We start from the raw sequence: 18,480 nt of genomic DNA, 5'->3' as shown, positions 1-18,480 counted from the left end.
GTAAAAACAGAACAGTTTGTGGCTGGGGTAATTTGCGTCTTAAATTTATAGTCTTTTTTGTCTTTCTTCCTGTAGGCCTACCGCTGGATGTAGAGGTCCCCCATGGATGCCAGCTCCTTTTATCAATGATGTTATGTTTCTGGTGTTTATGCCCAATTATGTCCACAAGATGGCAAAAACCACAAGGATGATAATGAACGTGTACATTTTCATTTTTTATTTATTTTGTTCGTCCATTCACTTAGTGTATTTCTATGGGCGCAGTGCCAATTTAAAGCAAGGAATATACAGTACCGCGGGTTACTTACATGCCAACCAGATTCTTCAAGAAGTCATGATGTTGCACACTCCGGTACAGTAGGTGGCGGCACGCACCTACAACGCTGGTTTGTAGCCCGCTATTAAACGATTAAGAAGACTAACGTTAGAACGAACCGAACGAACAGTGCCTCCGCTACTGACTGTTTTTTGTCACATGTATGGGTCGTGGATGCAATAAGCTGACGTTTGGGCTACAGTCACAACAAACAGGCACCCTGTGGATATTTATTAGCCTAATATTTCATTCGCAGTGACTTCCAGGTAAGACTTCTCTTGTTTCTCGATAGCCAGGAGCGGTTGAAAGTTCAGTTAACGTTCCCCTCCTCTAAGCGTTAAGGCTAGCTGGCTAGCTAAACTTAATTAACCGTGGTTGAGTTATGGTAAGCTAGCTGTCAAATCTTCAACACAGACTGTCATGATCGAGCTGTAAAATAACAAATATACGGACTGTCATTCAATCTCACTAGCACCGTTCGATATAAAACTACCATAAACTATAGTATTTTTAAATCAATATTTTGGTAGTTAGCTAACGTTAGCTTTTAGATGGCCAAGGAACTAACATGTTGTTAGCAGTCACATTAGCCTCCGAGCTGAGAACAAGCTATTACCTCAGCTACTGTACAGTGCAATGTAAAGCCATAAATCAAGGTGACATTTGTACAGATTACAGATGACGCAAAGGATGCTTATGTAATCTATTTTAAGTTAAAGGATATTTAACTCTACTTAACATAATAACAGATCCCCTTTTATTTAATTAGAAAAACTCACAGAACACTGTAGGAGCAAAATATATGATTGTGCAGGATACATAAAAAGATAACAAAAGAAACAAACATTTATTAATTTATTATATACAGACAAGTAGGTATGAAAAAATATGTATATAGACAACAATTGACAACAAACATGCAGCATCTACCATACAATTCAATCGTTACTGTATATACGGGTAGTAGTGTGGTTGGTACTGTATACAGTTAGTGCAAGACTGCATGGGTGTGTCGAGAATGCCAAAATAATTATGTATCGGTAATGTAATAAGTTATTCTGTATAGAGAGGTAGTTTTATACATCTATTGATGGATATGGAGCAGGAGTGTGAGATATGAATACAATCCTCTGTCATGGTATGAATCATTTATTACCTATTTCTGTTTCTGGCTAACCCAGCAAATTAGATGTATGCCAAATAAATGTACATAATGAAATTGAAACAAATCATATTAAAATCTAATACTGCTGTAAAGCAGTGCTGCTCATTGATATGCAACATTGACTACAGTAGCCTAATATACCAAGAGATACTGAGATAGCTATCACGGTAAAACAGAAATCTGACAATTGACTAATTTATATCAGCAATTACTAAACAATATCAAAACAGTATCCCTTTGTTGTCCAACAATTTTGTTTCTTTGCAGGACTGTGTCAGATTTTGGATGGAGTCAGCACCGACATTTTTATTGTCTTGTGTAGCAGCAGCCAGGGACCTCAGGGTTCTGTCCTGTACATCAGTGAGAGAAGAATGGTCAAGTATTTCTGTAATAACGCAGACATCAGGAGTACGTGGGACCATGTTGTCTCTGCTTTTTGGCAGAGGTACCCAAACCCATTCAGGTATTGTAATATTTTCATGGTCAGTATTTTCATCAGGGATGCTTATTGTGAAGCATGTGGTGGGTGTCAGAAGGCAACAACGCCTTTTTAAGATATTGTATTTTGTAGTGGCACAGTGCCTGGAATGAAAACAATAACCCACAGTCATACTTTGTTCAACTTTGTCTAGATATGAGTGACTAGAATAAAAAGACAAAACAAGACTACAGTACATTGTGAACGTTTTGTTTGTTTTTAGTAACTTGCTTACAATTAGATTTTTCACTAGCTACAGTAATTTGCAACCAACATCATGAGAAATATCATGGGAAGTTGAGAAAGGAGGTTGCGCTTCAACAATGGAGATTCTTGGTGGAGTGCTAAACCCACAAACCAATAGGCATGTTCCAAAAAGTAAAGAAGTAGGACAAAATACTGTCATTGCACTTTTTTAATTGGGCTCACATTGCAATAAATCAATGCTGAGATCACAAACATCATAATGTCATTTTGTGCTCAAAAAGATGCACCAGGACACACAGAAAACACACAGACATTTTCTTTTAATTGACTGTTTGGAAGTGGACCCCTATTTTATCCAGAACTGAAATTAACCACAAACAGATATGAAACCCTAAAGTTAAGGATAGGTTCCCATTTTTTTTTTTTAAAACAACACTCACTTACACACATGTACATTGACACAGCTGATACAGTTTTCGCTTGCTGTAAGGATTTTCGAATATTCATACTAGCCATTTAGAGATCCCTTTTATTAAAATGCTTCCAGTGGAAAAGATGGGTGACAAAATCCATAGCAAAAATATATTCCAATCTTAAACCTGGGAGTTGGCCAAACAAAATGAGTATCCTCCAAAATTGGTGTTTTTAAGTACAGAATTTCCTCCTTGTGTTTCCACAGTATTCCTTGCTGAGCTGCAGTGGATGTATAGTAACACAAAGATGGAATTTGGTACAAAAAAGACTAACTTTGAAAGATATCCACTTCATTTGTCTATCCCAGACTGCTGAGGCCTCATATTATAAACTAAACTTAAAAATGTATTTTTGCAGAAGATAAGGACAGCTGATTTTGTGTCCCATCACTTACACGGAGGGACGGGATCTCTTATTGGCCAGTATGAACAGGAGGAATGATTAATTCAGTGTTTATATGTGCACCTGACTATTTTAAGACAGACCTAATGACACACATGGCTGTATGTTTTTGTATCCTTCAGCACCCATGTTCTCACGGAGGACGTTGTGTACCGCGAAGTGACTGCGGACCACCGGCTCCTCTCCAGACGCCTCCTGACGAAGACCAATCGGCTGCCTCGCTGGGCGGAGCGGCTCTTCCCCACCGGCATGTCTCGCTTGGTGTACATCATCGAGGACTCCATCGTGGACCCTGTCAACAGGAGCCTGACCACCTACACCTGGAACCTCAACCACACAACTCTCATGGTGAGCTGTCTGATTCTCTGTGGTTGCTTTTTGTGTAGCATTTCCCTTTATTTGTTATGAACTTTTTTTACAGCGATTTTTCCCGTAAGTCTTTGAAAAATGTTAGCATGTTAGTAAGTTTTCATCTACCGGTATGTCTCACTGACCTTGTCTACTCGGCCTACATTACTGAGATAAATCTCTAATATTCACTTGCCTGGAGCATTTTTTGTCTGCCTTAGTATCTTAAGGTGGCTACAATGAATATTTTTATAATAACAATGTATCTCAATTTAAAGCTCCCCTTAGCCTTATGGAGCTTTATATTGAGTTTCAGGTAATTGTTTAGCTGTCCCGTCTGCAACTTTACTGCTTTGATTTACTCGCGCCGCTCTTATAGCTAAAAAGCTCTAATAAACCCACTGTACACTACTTGCTTAGCACCAAACGGGAGACGGACACAGTTGGCGCCGAGATGGGGAACATAGTGGAGCACTTAGCAGCTAAAGAGTCTATTATATATTCCCCTCAGGAGTTGGTAGAGACTAAGCTAAAAGAGAGAGAATATTGGTCAGAAACACAACTCCAAATGAATGATAATGTTGCTCCGTAATTGCTGGATGTGTAGATAAGCAACTGTTTGCTAACAATTTCATTATTTAAACGTAAAAGGTAATGATATATAAGGGTTGTGTTCACAACTGCCCCCGAGTGCCCAAAAACAAAAAATGTTTTTGCTGACCTCCAGTGGTTAAAGTTATCACATTGCTTCAGTGATATGGGAGAGTACTGACATCTGACATCACTGTTAGATGTCATTACAGGTGCAGTATTGTATACCTCTTACCACACTCAACAGTTATGCAGTGTGTTAAGTTCTAGCAAAAGCTGATTCATACAAGAATCCAGATTTGTGTTTTCTACAATTCAAAATCAATTCACATGTTAAAAAAAAAATAAGATCTTGTTCAGTGTTGCTGTTTCTCCTTGCTTGATACTGTAAACTATGTTGGCAGAGTAGAAGAGCCTGAACTCTGTGCCATGACTGCGCAGTGCAGTCAGGTGTAGCTGCTAACCCCAGAAGGGAGGAAGGAATATTAATTCAACCAGCCTTATCTTCAAAGGAGCCGAGCGTTTGAACGCATTTCCGATGTAATGATCTCCCAGGGAAGAAGGGCCTTGACACAACTTGTACATTATGCAGCTTTAATGTGTGCTTTTTTCCCCCACTCTCACTGCTGTACACTGTACGCTAATGCAGGATGGATTTATGCTACTCGTGTTTTTAATCTACTGCAGCATGAAACACAACCGGAAGTTAAGCTAACTAACTGGTTGTGATCAAAGAAATAGTCTGATCCGAGCATCCAATTCAAATTGTAAAATGTTTCATTATAAATCAGCTCTTAAGCCCCTGTGTGTTGAAAAGTAGATTTAAAAAAAAAAAAAAAGACAAATTAAAAGCGTTCCACAGCTTTGTCCTTTACCTCAACCTGCTGTCACTTTTCTCTTTCCCCATGTTAGTCGGTTGAAGAGCGTTGTATTTTCCAAGACTCTGTGGAGCAGCCATCCACCACCAAGCTGAAACGGGAGGCGTGGATATCCTCAAACATTTATGGCTTCTCCAGACCTGTTCAGGTACTTTTAACCTTTTTGCGCAATAAGTAGTTACCCATGCTTGAATCAACATGTTCAACTATTCTATATCCTATATCAATGTAATGTACATATTTTTTATCTTTTTTTTTTTTTTTTTTACATAAGACAGCTATGAATTCATCAGCATAGAGGTGTAATAGCAGTAATATAGCAGCAAAGCACACTATTTCCAAGGCCTTATTTTGGTTTGTAGGTCAGAGAATGGGCAGTAGAGGCCTGGGAGCCTGTGTGCAAATGCCAAAATAAAGAAGTGGGAGATGTGAGGGGAGAAGTGAAAACAGTGCCAAAAATATGTCAGCCTAAAATTGTTATTATTACTGTAGATGTGGAAGATGCCAGGCTTGCTTTGATATCCCCTGAGAAAATGAGAGAGGGGACTGTTAGCTAAGTGTTGTTTTTGAGCTGTCTCCCCCAATGTAAAGCCATTTCCTGTTCTGTCTTTTCCCAGGAGTTTGGATTGGCCCGATTCAAAAGTAACCAGGTGAAGGCCATGAAAGGGCTGGAATACGCACTGTCCAACTTAGAGGGTACGTACACTTCACCAGCAGAAACAGGAGAAAAGAGAAAGGGAAGAGGGAAACAGTTTATTTTTAACTGTTGCTATTTCTGGAGAGGAGAAACTTATATGAGAAGTAGGGCTTTCTTTCCTCAGAACATTAGATGCGACACATTGTACACTATCTAAAAAAACAACAACGTATTTATGTTTTTATTTATACTATTATTTATATTTATAATATCTATACTTTGGATACATGGATAAACATCCTCAGGATGTGTTTTAATGAAGCCGGTGAATGTAAAAACACGTGGCTTGCCCCTGACATTCAAATGTTAATGTTTACCCTTCCAAGTTTGAAGCAGTAATTTGTCAGAAGAATAGCATAGAAATAGAAAGATATAGAAATTTACCCCTTTACCCAACCAGCCCTTGTTGCTGCTTTAGAAATATACCGAATAAATACCGTGGCTGCAGAGGGATATGAAACCATGGCAACTACAGTGACAAACAGCTTGGACTTCTGAATTTAGACTCAGACCAAAGATTTCGGCAGTCACTGTTGCATAAACAAAATACTGTGGAGCAGGCCATATGAAAGACACTTAAAAAAGAGAGCCTGTCCCCCGAGAGACGAAAAGGGGAACGACTTCAATGACCCGATAACATAAACATGAAAAGACTTTAGGCCAATTAAAGGTGCGGTCTATAAAAAAAATATGGGTGTTCACTAACAAATACTGGCAGCTGTCTAAAACTACAGTATCTGCAAAAACGTGTGTCATCCATCACAACTAGGGCTGAAACTAACGATTCTTTTAATTATTGATTCATCGGTTAAATATGTTATTGATTTAATTGATTGTTTGGTACATTAAATGTAGAGATATGTATCTGATATGTAAAACAGATTCTCATTTGCAACGATGACCTGTCAAATTCACACAGTTCCACAAAAAATATATATATATTTTTTTTATTGTATAGAAGACAAATCAATGCAATACAAAACATGAATTTGTGAAAAGTACATTTTAATGATCAGAGAGGTTATTTTAAATGATTGGAAGCCATTAGATGGAGAGGTAGTGCCTTGTTTGGCACTAGGCTCTGATGAGTGAGGTTTGTATTGTGCTACAAACTGTGTGTTGTGCTGATGCAGCGTACTGTTGTCTGAAAGGGCATTCTCCCATTGTTGTGATTCTGTCCCACTGCCCCTTTGTTGATGGCACTGCAGGGATTGGGATCAGGCTAAACGTTATGGTAAGTATGTAAGCAGTGGGGCATCCACCTGCCATGCCAGGCCTTGCCCGCGGTTGTCACAGGATGCCATATATGAGCCTCACACAGTAGATAGTGTAGCTGAGGTAGTGACTCTCTCCCCTTGTGTTGTTTATGCACATGCGTAAAAGTGACTCAAAGGTTGATCTAGTATTGAAGTAGATAGTGTTTAGTTTAGTTGACCTTACTGTCAGATGTGAGACTGAACCCTATAATCGATATTGTGGTGTTTGTTGTTTTCCAGGGTTTTAAATCACAAACTCTAAACTTGACTTGATATTTGAAAAAAAAAAAAAGAAAAAGAATCTGTCCGTTCATTTAATATTGTAATATTGTTTTTTTTTTTTACATGCAGCTACTAGTATAATGTTTTGATTTGCTCTCTTGTTTTGCACTTTAGAGATAAAAATGTGTGGGAGATCCAGGTTCGATTCCCACTACGATACATGAACCAATGTGTCCCTGAGCAAGACACTTAACCCCTAGTTGCTCCAGAGGCGTGCGACCTCTGACATATATAGCAATTGTAAGTCGCTTTGGATAAAAAGCGTCAGGAGTAAAAAAGTCACAAATTACATTTACAATAAACAAATCATATGTTATACACATTGACTGTTTAAACGGTAGAGGCAAAATCTACGGAAGCCCTGGGAGGCAAGTGAGAAAAAAAAAAGAAACCCGCTGTTCCATTTTCTAAGTATGATTTTAAATTATTTTTTCTCCTGTGTTTATGACTTAGGACAGGTGGGGGAAAAAAACAACCGGTTTTGCTAGGATAATCTTTCTAAGTTCCTTGCATAACCTCGCATAATTTTGTGCTTCCTCGCCATACTTTTCTTCTTTCATTCCTTCCGAGCCATGTCTATTTTCGCTCAGCTGACAAGCGCAGCGCCTCAGTATGGATAAGCTCATTGATTTTTACTTTGAACTGGGCATTAAGCTGAAATACTGCTCAATGGACATATTCAAACTCTGTGTTTAAGTTCTATGATTTATATTTCTTATGTATGACAAGATAATGTGCAATGTCATGGTCATGTGGTGGTGAACCAACAGAGAATTATCAGAGAAGATAAATATATTATATATTATAAATATTAGACCGTAAACAAACGGCTATAACCTAATTATACATATAACATTTTTTTTTTTATGAAATGTTAATTAAAAAACACGCGACTTTTGCTAAAAGAAAGTTGGAAAAGAGGCTATGATGAGCCCTGATAACCGGACATCTCCTTCATAAAAAAAAAAAAGCAGAATATCGAGTTCTAACCGACCAGTCTGATGTGTGTAGGGGTCTGTATGGTTATACTGTAGCAGCTTGTGTCGTTTTCAGGCGATTTAAAGGAACACACCGACTTACTGGGACTTTAGCTTATTCACCGTATCCCCCAGAGTTAGATAGTCCCATACCTACCTTCTTCTCCGTCGCGTTCTAACTCTGTTCAAAGTAGTTAGTAAATCGCTCCAACTAGGCTACTGCTCTCAATAAGTGATAAATAACGCCAACATGTTCCTTTTACATGTTAGTGATTTCTTAGTTACAACGTACAAATAACAAGTATCATAGCCGTCTTCTAACCGTATATAAACTGGGAACTATATTCTCAGAAGGCGAAGCACTGCTACTTCTGCGAATAGTGATATGCTTGCAGCACCTGAGAAGCACCGAGCAGAGAGTTGCAATGCTTCGCCTTTCTGAGAATATAGTTCCCAGTTTGTATACGGTTAGAAGACGGCTGTGTCTCATGTGACCTTGTTATTTGTACGCGCTGTGACTATACAAATCGCAACATGTAAATAGGAAAATGTTGGCGTTATTTTGTCCCTTATTGGGAGCAGTAGGCTAGTTGGAGCCGGTTACCTCCAGGATCTGTGCTAGGCTAAGCTACTGGTGGGGCCGTCGGACAGAGTTACAACACGCACAGAGATGAGAAGGGTACGTATGGACTTGTCTAACTCTGGGGGTTACAGTGAATAAGCTAAAGTCCCAATAAGTCGGCATGTTCCTTTAATTCCAATGTAAGCATTGAAACAGATTAAAACTCCACAGGTCTGTCTTTTTTCTCCTTTGCCTCTTAGAGCTTCTGTAGAACCTTTTGTAACTTTGAAAATAGTGTCAATTACTGCAGTTTGCCATTGTATGGCAGTATAGTCAATGATAAATGCCAAAGAACAGAGAGGACCTGCAGTGTTGTTTTGCTGTTTTATTCAGTTTATTTTGAACTATCAATCAATAAATAAATAAATCTTCTCTGATTGGACAGAATAGAGAGAATGAGGGACAGGAAAGGTTGGAGAGAGCAGTGTCATGTGTGGGATGCAATGCACCTGGGTCTGTGTGCCTGCTTAATATTTGCCTTTATTGATTAGATTGACTGTCGGACACAATGCTAATCTCATAGGTCCACATGCATTGCTGCTCGCATCAACTGCATGAAGTCCTAACTTCAACAGACATTTTACTGTATTTATGTTTTGTCCGAATTTGATTTCTTCAACATCAGAATCGTTTTACATCCTGCAACACTAAAGTCAAATGAACACTAACCTTTATGCTGAACCTAATATACGTGCGTACCTGCTACACTTAAAGTACATTTGGGGGAAATGACAGCATTAAATAAACCCAGCTCTGTGCTTTAGACTGCTATACTGAGCTACTGAGAGAAATCCAAAACAATCCCAGTACCTCATTTTACAAAGCCTTTTGCAAAAGTGTGTCACCAATTTGCCATTTACTGTATGGTGCTGAACACTTCAACAATCTGAAATCTAAAATCATACAGTATTAGACCAGTTTAGACCAGTTGATGTGAAATATCAGACAATTTATATAAACCTGTTTATACTACCAAGTAAGACCAGTTGTATTTTTTTATACACTGTTATACAATGAATCACTTGAATAAAATCAGACTGATAGTGTCTGAGAAATCACCTGAGATACCACAGTACCGCCTCACTCTTGTAAGACTGCAGTGTCTGTTTTTTTCCAGACATTTCCTTCAGAGGAACATCCCTAAAACATCCTTAAACCTGTCACTTAACAGGCAAACGCAGACTATGGGAGTGCTGAGATATTCCTGATCATGTAAAAACCCCTGAGGGTGGACTTGGAACTTTTTTTTGAGTGAATTCAGTCGCCTTTCACTTTCAGCAGAGTTAGTGGAGCCTCTGCACCAGACTGTGCGACACAGACCGTGGATCAAAAACGCATAAGAACTCAACTCAACTTTAGTGAGGAACAGGAAACATGTTAAAACCAGTTGGGCAGCAATTTGCTGCCAGTATGACACCTCTCAGCCAAGGTAATTTTAGTAAGGGCTGACATTGATCACCTTCCACTAAAACACACACGGTGACCATAAGATGGGTGATGTCATAGAGGCATGCAGGGATTTTTTTTATTTTTTTATGTCGCTTATGCAATTAAAGCCAATTTGCTAAATTTTTTGTTTTGTCTTTGTTGTTGACAAGAATATAGGATAGCCTCTTGAAACTATACAATACTGTCGTGGAGAGTTATATATGGGCAGGCAAAAAACCAAGCTTTAACCGATCAAAATTATATGCGGCCAAAGAAAGTGGAGGCTTATCATTGTCTAAAATAGAGTGGTATCATTATGCCTTTTCACTGTCCCAGTTAGCTAAGATAAATAATTTGCGGGAGCAGGTGCCTTCCTAGGTTAAAATAGAAGAGGAACTGGTGGCTCCAACCTCCTTTGAGGCGTTTCTCAGTCAGATGGGAAGACCGGTACCCTTTTAAGGACCCAGTTTTGACCTTTGTACAGGAAACCTGGATGAGTGCTCATCAACATATAAAATGTAACCCGCATCTTACCCCTAAATCTTCTATTTGGTATAACAAGAAAATATTAATTGGCAAAAAATCTATTATGTGGGAGAAATGGGCAAAAGCTGGAATAAACTTGCTTTGTGACTTGCTTAGTGAAAATGGATTGAGGTCATTTGATGAAATTAAGCAAGAATATAACCTTACACAAAATTACTTTTGGAAATTCCTACAAATTAGGCACTGCATTAAAGCTACTCGGGGGAAGAACCCTGCCCCCGTGACCAGGAGTCCAGGTAACTAAATATAAAAAATGTGGAGCCTCTAAATTTTATGAGATTTTCAGGGAGGCTCGTCCACCCCACATGGAAGGGTTAAGACTGTGCTGGGAGAAAGATGTGGGCAAACAGATCTCAGCTGATAGATGGATGAAGTTGGTTGCGTCCTGGCATAACTGTTCTCGTGAAGCACAATCTCAGTTTATTCAGTACAAATCACTTAACCGAAACCACTGGACCCCCAGTAAAATGGCCAAACTAAAACTTAAGGACGGTAACACATATTGGAGGTGTGAGAAGGAAGTGGGTTCTCTGGTACACATGTTGTATTCTTGTGGAAAAGAAAATGCACATTTGTGAGATAGGGTTGTTACCCTCTTGAATGATCTATTCGGATTACAACTCACCAAGACCCCAGCTCTGTGTATTCTGGGTCTGCTGCCAGACAATAACACTCTGACCGGAAGACAAATACTGGATACGTCTGGCTACTACAACAGGATGTAGAATAATTCTGAGGCACTGGAAGTCATCTACTCTGTGCCGTTTTAGGGAATGGACTGAACAAATGACAAGAATGGCTACGTATGAGCGAGTCACTTACGGAGTAATGGGGAGAGAGGATATCTTTAATCAAGTCTGGGGCTCCTTCCTGATGGCAGTAGAGGGGTTGTCTGTCTGAATATAAGGCACCGGTTCTGATCCAATCCAATATAGCGTTTGACTGGTAGAATAATCTAATGTAATGTAAGGCACATGATGATGTTGTTTTTTTCTTTTCTTCTTTCTGTATTCTTAAAACGGGACAGTGGGTGATGTAGATGTCTTGTTAGTTGTGATGGTGACATAGGTTGTACTGTCTGTCAAAAATATTAATACAAAATAAATAAATAAAAGAATATAGGATGTAGAAATCAGCTGTTTAAGCAGTTTTCACATTAGTGAAACTGGCCCCTATAACTTCCCAAAATCCAGTTATCGTCAGTCTCCAAACGTGAAGAGGTTTCTCCCTCTGTCAGCACGCAGTCACCTCGCAGGACACACATCTGCCAATTTGTCTAAAGGAAGCAGCTCGTTTTTTGTGTACAAATATATACAATACAATATATTTGAGAACATAGCTGGAATACGAACAAACAAGAAAACAACACACAAACCCGCACAGAGCGTCCTGAGTGATAACAATTACCACAGTCATAATTAAATTGAATACAAAGTTGTTTTACAAAAGTCTGTATACATAGTCAAAATAAAGGAATATCCACAGCATGGTGCTTTACATTGGATACAAAACATTAGTCCTAACCCTGAAAAGAATGTCAGCACAGGGTCCCAGCCAGATCTTATCGAACACACCTATCTTCATTTTAAAATCTCAGTCTCTCCAGATGTTCTGTGTGTTTGCCATTTCTCTCAACCACAAATACTGTATGTGGGTACAGAGTCCATTTCTCACACACGCAAGATTAACTTCTTTGCAATCACCATTCCAAACAAAACAGCCATGTTTTCATACTTATTGGCTAAAGATAAGGAGCTTGTTGCTCCAAGGATGGCTATGAGCAGCTATGGCTACGAGCTATGATCTGGTTCCCACCAGTTCCCAAAAGCCTCCGAGAAACAATATAAGATGCTTTTCCAATATGTGTAAAGTTTGTAACACTATGGATCATAGACTTCTAAAAAAATAAAAAGCTGTGTAACTTTTCCCTGTAATAAGAGTCTGTGTAACGTCTTGTATAAGACTATGTCTGACGTTGACCGAACAATCTCTTTTATATACTCTTCAAACATTCGTCCCAGACTTCATCTTTTTAATTCTACATTCAGCTCGTCCGCCCACTCCTGTCAAAGTCCAGATGTGTTCAACAGAGCTCTGTCATGTAGGATCTGATTTAAACAAAAAAAAAAGAAACGCCCCACAAGTAACAGGATCAAATTCATTTATTGCTTCCAGACTCGTGCTCGTTCAAGATTTCACAGTTAGGCATATGCTTTCTGACATAATGTCGGATTTGTAAATATCTGAAAAAACTATACCCAGGGATATTGTTAACCGCTCATAACTGTGCAAGTGCCCCTTAATATATAGGTTGCTTATATTACAAATACCTCTCTGTTTCTCTTAGGGAAACGGCTCTGTTGTGTTGTGATTCTGGCTGTTGCTCTCACGTGTGGTACTTGAATTTTGAGTGTCAGGCACAAATAGACTGTGAGGCACAAATAGACTGTGCAGCCCATGGCACTGAATCCAGTATGAGGCCAATCCTAACCGAATACAAATGTGGGTGTGCTGCTCACATCAAGACTTTTTTCAAAAGCATTTTCTCTTTTAGAGGAAGTTCATAATAATTTAGGTTTTGTCACCTTTCCATCATCGTTTAGGCATGAACCTCTTTACATAAATGTGATGGTAACGTGACATGTAGGAACATTTCCATAACTCTTTCAACACCGCACAAGTCTGAATTGAATGGCATCAGATTACCGTAAAGGCTGCTCATCATGTTCACCCGGAGTAAGATCACTGTAAAACATTTACTATTCATCTGCTAAAATAAAAAATCATGAATACATTATGAAATACTGTAAATGAGCCAATTTTACATTGTTAGAGATGTCAGATTATGCCAGAGCACTCTCTAAAAAATAATTTTCCCGTCACTGTGCAACCGGGAAAACCTTGTACAACCACAGTAATAATCAGACCAGCTGTCTCCCTTCTTATATTTTCAACTTTCATTCATGCCAGACGCATCAATAAATAAATGAATATCCAGCAAATCACGATTCCAGCTTGATTTGCTGTCAGACACTATAGAATAGACCAGCTCGATGGCCATTAATTAAGCCTTCGATAGCAAAATACGTTTTACATTCCATTACTGATGCATCCTGTGGGGGGAAAAAAACAAACACGTAATTGTCCCTGTCATTATACTTTAAAACTTAGCACTGTTTTCTAGCAGTACGATGTTGCCTCTCACACACCAGGTGCCAGATATCTCGCTCCCACGGGGCCTTCTTTCTGAAAATGTTCTGTCATGTCTAAACAAAGCCGTAAGGAACATTTATGTTCAACAACTGGTAACAAAAACCGCTTGATAAAGCCAGCAGTGTTGCGTATTCCGTGTCTGAAAGGGGCAAAAGATAACACATTGTTGTTGTCCTGTCTGTCTGTCTCTGGACTCTTACAGGAGAGACGCCCCAGCGGCTGCTCAGGGACACAGTGAAGGATGCATCAGAGAAGGCCAAGGAGGCAGCCAAGAGCCTGGCGTCAGCCGCTAGCGCCCCAAAGAAACCGCAGCAGTACGTCTGACAGGACAGTGTGTAGGGCACCGTGCAGGTGACGCCAACTCAACACAATGCCTTTTGATCATCTCTATCATCTTGACTGGAATGACGTTTTCTGGGAACTCGCTGATTGCTGTTTATTCTCTGTTTTTCTTCCTTTGGTATGAAGCAGCCTCTCTTCTCTACGATTGGACTTTTTTTTATTTTTATCTTTCTCCATTCTTTCGCCTTCTGTCTTGGTTAAATCTCAGGTCCTGCGCTTTTGTCTGAAACACATTGCCTTTGTGGAAGCATTTAGATTGTGACCAGCAGCACCTTTTGATGCTGTAAATACTTCAGGTATAAATGCACATTTACATGTCTTGCCATATATGTAATGTATCTATTTTAATTTAGTAAGCTTATTTTCATACAAAATTATAAAACTCTTCTTGAACAGTTTGGCACTTTGGAATTTAAGTGTTATTATCACTACTATTATCATCATCATAATTGGTCCAGCCTAACGTTCACATTAGACCAAATCATAATACTGTGACTGTGTAGTTTTAACTAAGCTTAAGCAAGCAAGAACAAGGATTATGATTTGATGGTTGCACGCATATAAACGGTGAACCTTATTGTATTATGGTCGATTTCCTCATGCTTTCTTCCTTATTTGACATTTTCTGGGGTTGAGACTCTACTTCCCACTTTCAAACACATCAGTGCATAATCAGGCAAATTCACAAAAGGATTGCTCGGCTTTTAGGGCCACTAAACCTGCACAGATAAGACCGAAAAAAACAGTGTAATTCTCAAAGACCCCGAAAAGGGTGAAATGCTGTTCGCACATATGTAAATGAGGTAATATGCATACATTTTGAATGCATGCGTTTGAAAACAACAACAGCACTGACTGGGATATTAAATCCTAAATACAGTTTCTCTCTGGAATGGAATGCCTCGTCGGTCAGGACCTGTAGATCTCGGTCTGAAAATGTCATTTTTTTTCTCACTCTCTCTGCCGTTGTTCTGTCGTCTACGTTCTTGGTGCAAAAGCAACGTTTATTCTTCGCCACATGGATAATTGCCCTCATCTGCAAAACTTCATGCCCGTGTTTTGCGCTGTAATATCATTAGCGCCATATCCTTTGTGAATCGGCCCGAGTCTTTGTTACTAGTGTCAAGAATATAATGTATTCTGTAATACTGCGCACAATAACGGGACATTTGCTATAAATGCTACAGGTTAGACAATGCCACAACGGCCTGTAGTGAAACTTTGATGGTCACAGGAAGTAAATTGACTTGTATGAAACAAATCAGATTGAGCAAAGTTTTCACATCTCCGTGCTCAAAATGACTTTGTAATGTGAATACTCCTTTAACTGTGTGACTGCGTAACCGAGGTGCGTTGTTAAGACGGAATCATTTCAGCCTGCCTGTTGATATGAAGCTTAACGCTTGTGTTGACTTCGGGTCAAATTGACCCGTTTTCAATTTTTGTTTTATATCAGAAAACATGGGACGTAGAAAATGTGTAGAAAAATGTAACAATTTAAAATTTTGGAAGAAGCAAAAACACCTTTTTGGAAGAAAACACAAGGGTTATGTAGCGATGAAGATGATACACTGTTGTACAGATTTCAGTGATTGCATTCCCTTTTACAGTATATGGGTTTTTGCTGCTCTAAGACTTGAATTATATTTCAGAAATATATACATATATATTTTATAATATAATATACATTATATATTCACGTAATGAATATTCAATATATTCATGTAATGTATTTTGAAGGATTATTTAGCACAAAGCATTTGGGATATATGGTATATGTAGGATTATTTTAGCCAGGTAGTAAGATATGTAAAAACAGCATTGATTGGGCTTTTAATTGAAGAATTGAATTTTTTTTTTCTTTCTCACTCATTCAAAAACATTTTCAAGTTAAAGTCCAGTGTTTGTTGTCTTGTGTTTTCTCATTGTCAAACTAAGCTTTAATAAAATGTGATAAGTTATTTAATTAATTCTGCCTTCTTGTTGATTTCATCAGTTAACTTTTCTCTGCTGTAACGGAGACAAAAGATGATCTCTGACCTTTAAAAAAAACTAGTTAATATTCCAGACTACAGATCACAGTTTCACAGCTCCACAAGCCAAACAGGAAGCCCTTTAGCATCTGAACATGTTTATCTGCATATTCCTGCTGCTTTGTTCAGTTGAAGTTGTCACAGTGCACAATAAGCAGTGTGTAGTTCCATACTGTGTCATCATAAATCATTCAATAGGCAATGATGAGGTTGCGGCAACTTTCTGTATAAAACATTTTTTAATTATATTACAATGAGAGAATACACAATACCTTCAAGTGTTTGCTAAAATGTAGCCAGCACCAGATACGCCTGTGTACGCACACTCACACATACAAAACAAAAAAGGAACTTATATAACATCTTCTGAATGCATATTACACATTCGCTAAAAATGAACATATTCACAGGTCTCTGGCACAGAACTCTCCCTACTCTGCACAGTATGTCAGCCACTCCCCACCATCCTCCTCTCAACTATAAATCCCAGCCAGTTCACCCTCCTCTACAGCCTCTAGATTCTTGTTGGTTAAAAAAAGAAAGAAATGAACCACAATTCTGATGTGCGACACCCATTTGGCTCTGGAGCATCGCCCGGTACATAAAGATGCAAAATACGGAAAAAAAAAAAAAGACATAAAGGCTGGGGTTCCGGAAAGCGGGATGCTGACCTAAAGCCTACAAGTAGTTAAAGCTATTTGTCTGGAATCACATAAAGGAGCTCTTACAGTACTAATCATTCAGCATAGAATGTTTAAAAGTGACTATTTATTTGGCAGGAATAATATTTCATTGAAGTTGTGTAGATTTTATAGAAGAAGCACCCTTACTCAGCAGGCTCACCCTATAGGATCTGAGTGCGCAGACTTCTCGGCCTTCACCCTGCTCTCTGTGCAGACTGCCCTTGGTCTGTGCTTCACCCTGATTTCATCCCACCACCCACCCTTTTTTTTCCCCTCTGTCTCAGCCTGCTGACACCCCTAAATATCACACTGTGCTTTTGAGCTCTTAGAAAACTCAACACGCTGAAGTAAATCTCTGTGCAACGGCAACATGAAAGCAAATCTCAAACCTGGTCTGTGCTTGCTCTGATGACTCTTAAATTACGCTTTGATCTTCATAGGAGTTCAATGAAGCTTCTTGACATAAATGTTTGCCTTTTTGCAATGAAGAGAGAAGCCGTAACATCTCCTGTTGCCTCTCCAAGGGTTTGCAAATAAGAGCAGCTGTGACTAATTTAACAGTCTTCATTCATTTCTACAATCTCTGCTCTTTTTGTTGTTGTTTTGTTTAAGAAAATAACTTTTCCCAAGGCACATCATTAAAAGAATTTCCATAAACACTAACCATCCAGCATTCAAACTAAATGTTACCACGTCCAGTCAGCTGCTCGAAGCCACTTATTCTCAGTGTGTGCTATGTACATTTTCCATTGATGACACTGAATAATTATAATCTCACATCTGGCCCTTGTCCTATTCACTCCGCTGGGAGGTTCTGTGCAAGAGAATGACTTTATGCCATTAATATGGTTTGCTAAGTTGTTCGTTTGACCAACAAACAGTCATGTACAAATCCTTTGACAATAATGTAAACTCTTGATTTTTTTTTTTGCCCTCCTGCAGTGTATGGAGAGAGTGCAGATAGGAGGTCATCAAACAAAGTATAGAATTGGTCACAAAAAAAAGAAAAAAAAAATGCACCACAGAGTCAAAAGCAAAACCATTTGATTTTCTTAAAAACCCTGCCCGCCCCCCCTCCCTCAGAAAGCACATGATGGTAATATTGCTGTGTCTCAAGAGGTCCCCATGATCAATGGGTAACACTATGTTTGGGACGGACCACTGGGAGCACGGAGGCCTTTGAGCTGCCATCAATTGGATTATTCTTTTTATCGCTCCTCTCCCAGTGACTCCCATTGAACAAACACATAGTCGACATACATTAATAGTAACATGACAAAAAGAAAAGATAAACACGCTTCAAGCCCAGAAGTTTTGAGCCCTGTTGGTGACCATTCAGGGCGACTGGAAGCTGCCATGGGAGTTTACCAGTGTGAGGTTTTTTTAATTTATTTATTTTTCTGTGACAGAGGCAGCACTGGCAGAGCGGGCGTCAGGAGGGTGGGGAGTGCCTGGACTGGGTGTACAAGAACAGCGGCTGCTCAGCAGAGACAAAAGGGGCTTTTTATTTTTTTTTTTATAATGTATTTTTAATGAGGTCTT

The 18,480-nt window shown here is 39.0% G+C and overlaps 1 protein-coding gene across 2 annotated transcripts; it reads left to right on the top strand.

Moving 5' to 3' along the window:
• The first annotated feature begins 390 nt into the window (after nucleotides 1-390).
• On the top strand, nucleotides 391-16,192 carry LOC120557425 (PRELI domain-containing protein 1, mitochondrial-like). 2 transcript variants are annotated; one of them, XM_039797752.1, is made up of 7 exons: nucleotides 391-582; nucleotides 1,749-1,944; nucleotides 3,165-3,390; nucleotides 4,894-5,007; nucleotides 5,477-5,555; nucleotides 6,765-6,790; nucleotides 14,083-16,192. In XM_039797752.1, exons 2-7 carry the CDS (start codon nucleotides 1,853-1,855, stop codon nucleotides 14,116-14,118), a joined length of 573 nt encoding a protein of 190 aa, XP_039653686.1. In that variant the 5' UTR covers nucleotides 391-582; nucleotides 1,749-1,852; the 3' UTR covers nucleotides 14,119-16,192. The 2 variants fall into 2 exon arrangements, with proteins under 2 accessions (XP_039653686.1, XP_039653677.1); XM_039797743.1 differs by lacking the exon at nucleotides 6,765-6,790 and having other exon boundaries at nucleotides 392-582.
• Nucleotides 16,193-18,480: the final 2,288 nt, after the last annotated feature.

This window comes from Perca fluviatilis, chromosome 1 (genome assembly GCF_010015445.1).
Source record: "Perca fluviatilis chromosome 1, GENO_Pfluv_1.0, whole genome shotgun sequence".
Taxonomy (NCBI): domain Eukaryota; kingdom Metazoa; phylum Chordata; class Actinopteri; order Perciformes; family Percidae; genus Perca; species Perca fluviatilis.
This window is presented reverse-complemented; position numbering and strand designations above follow the sequence as displayed.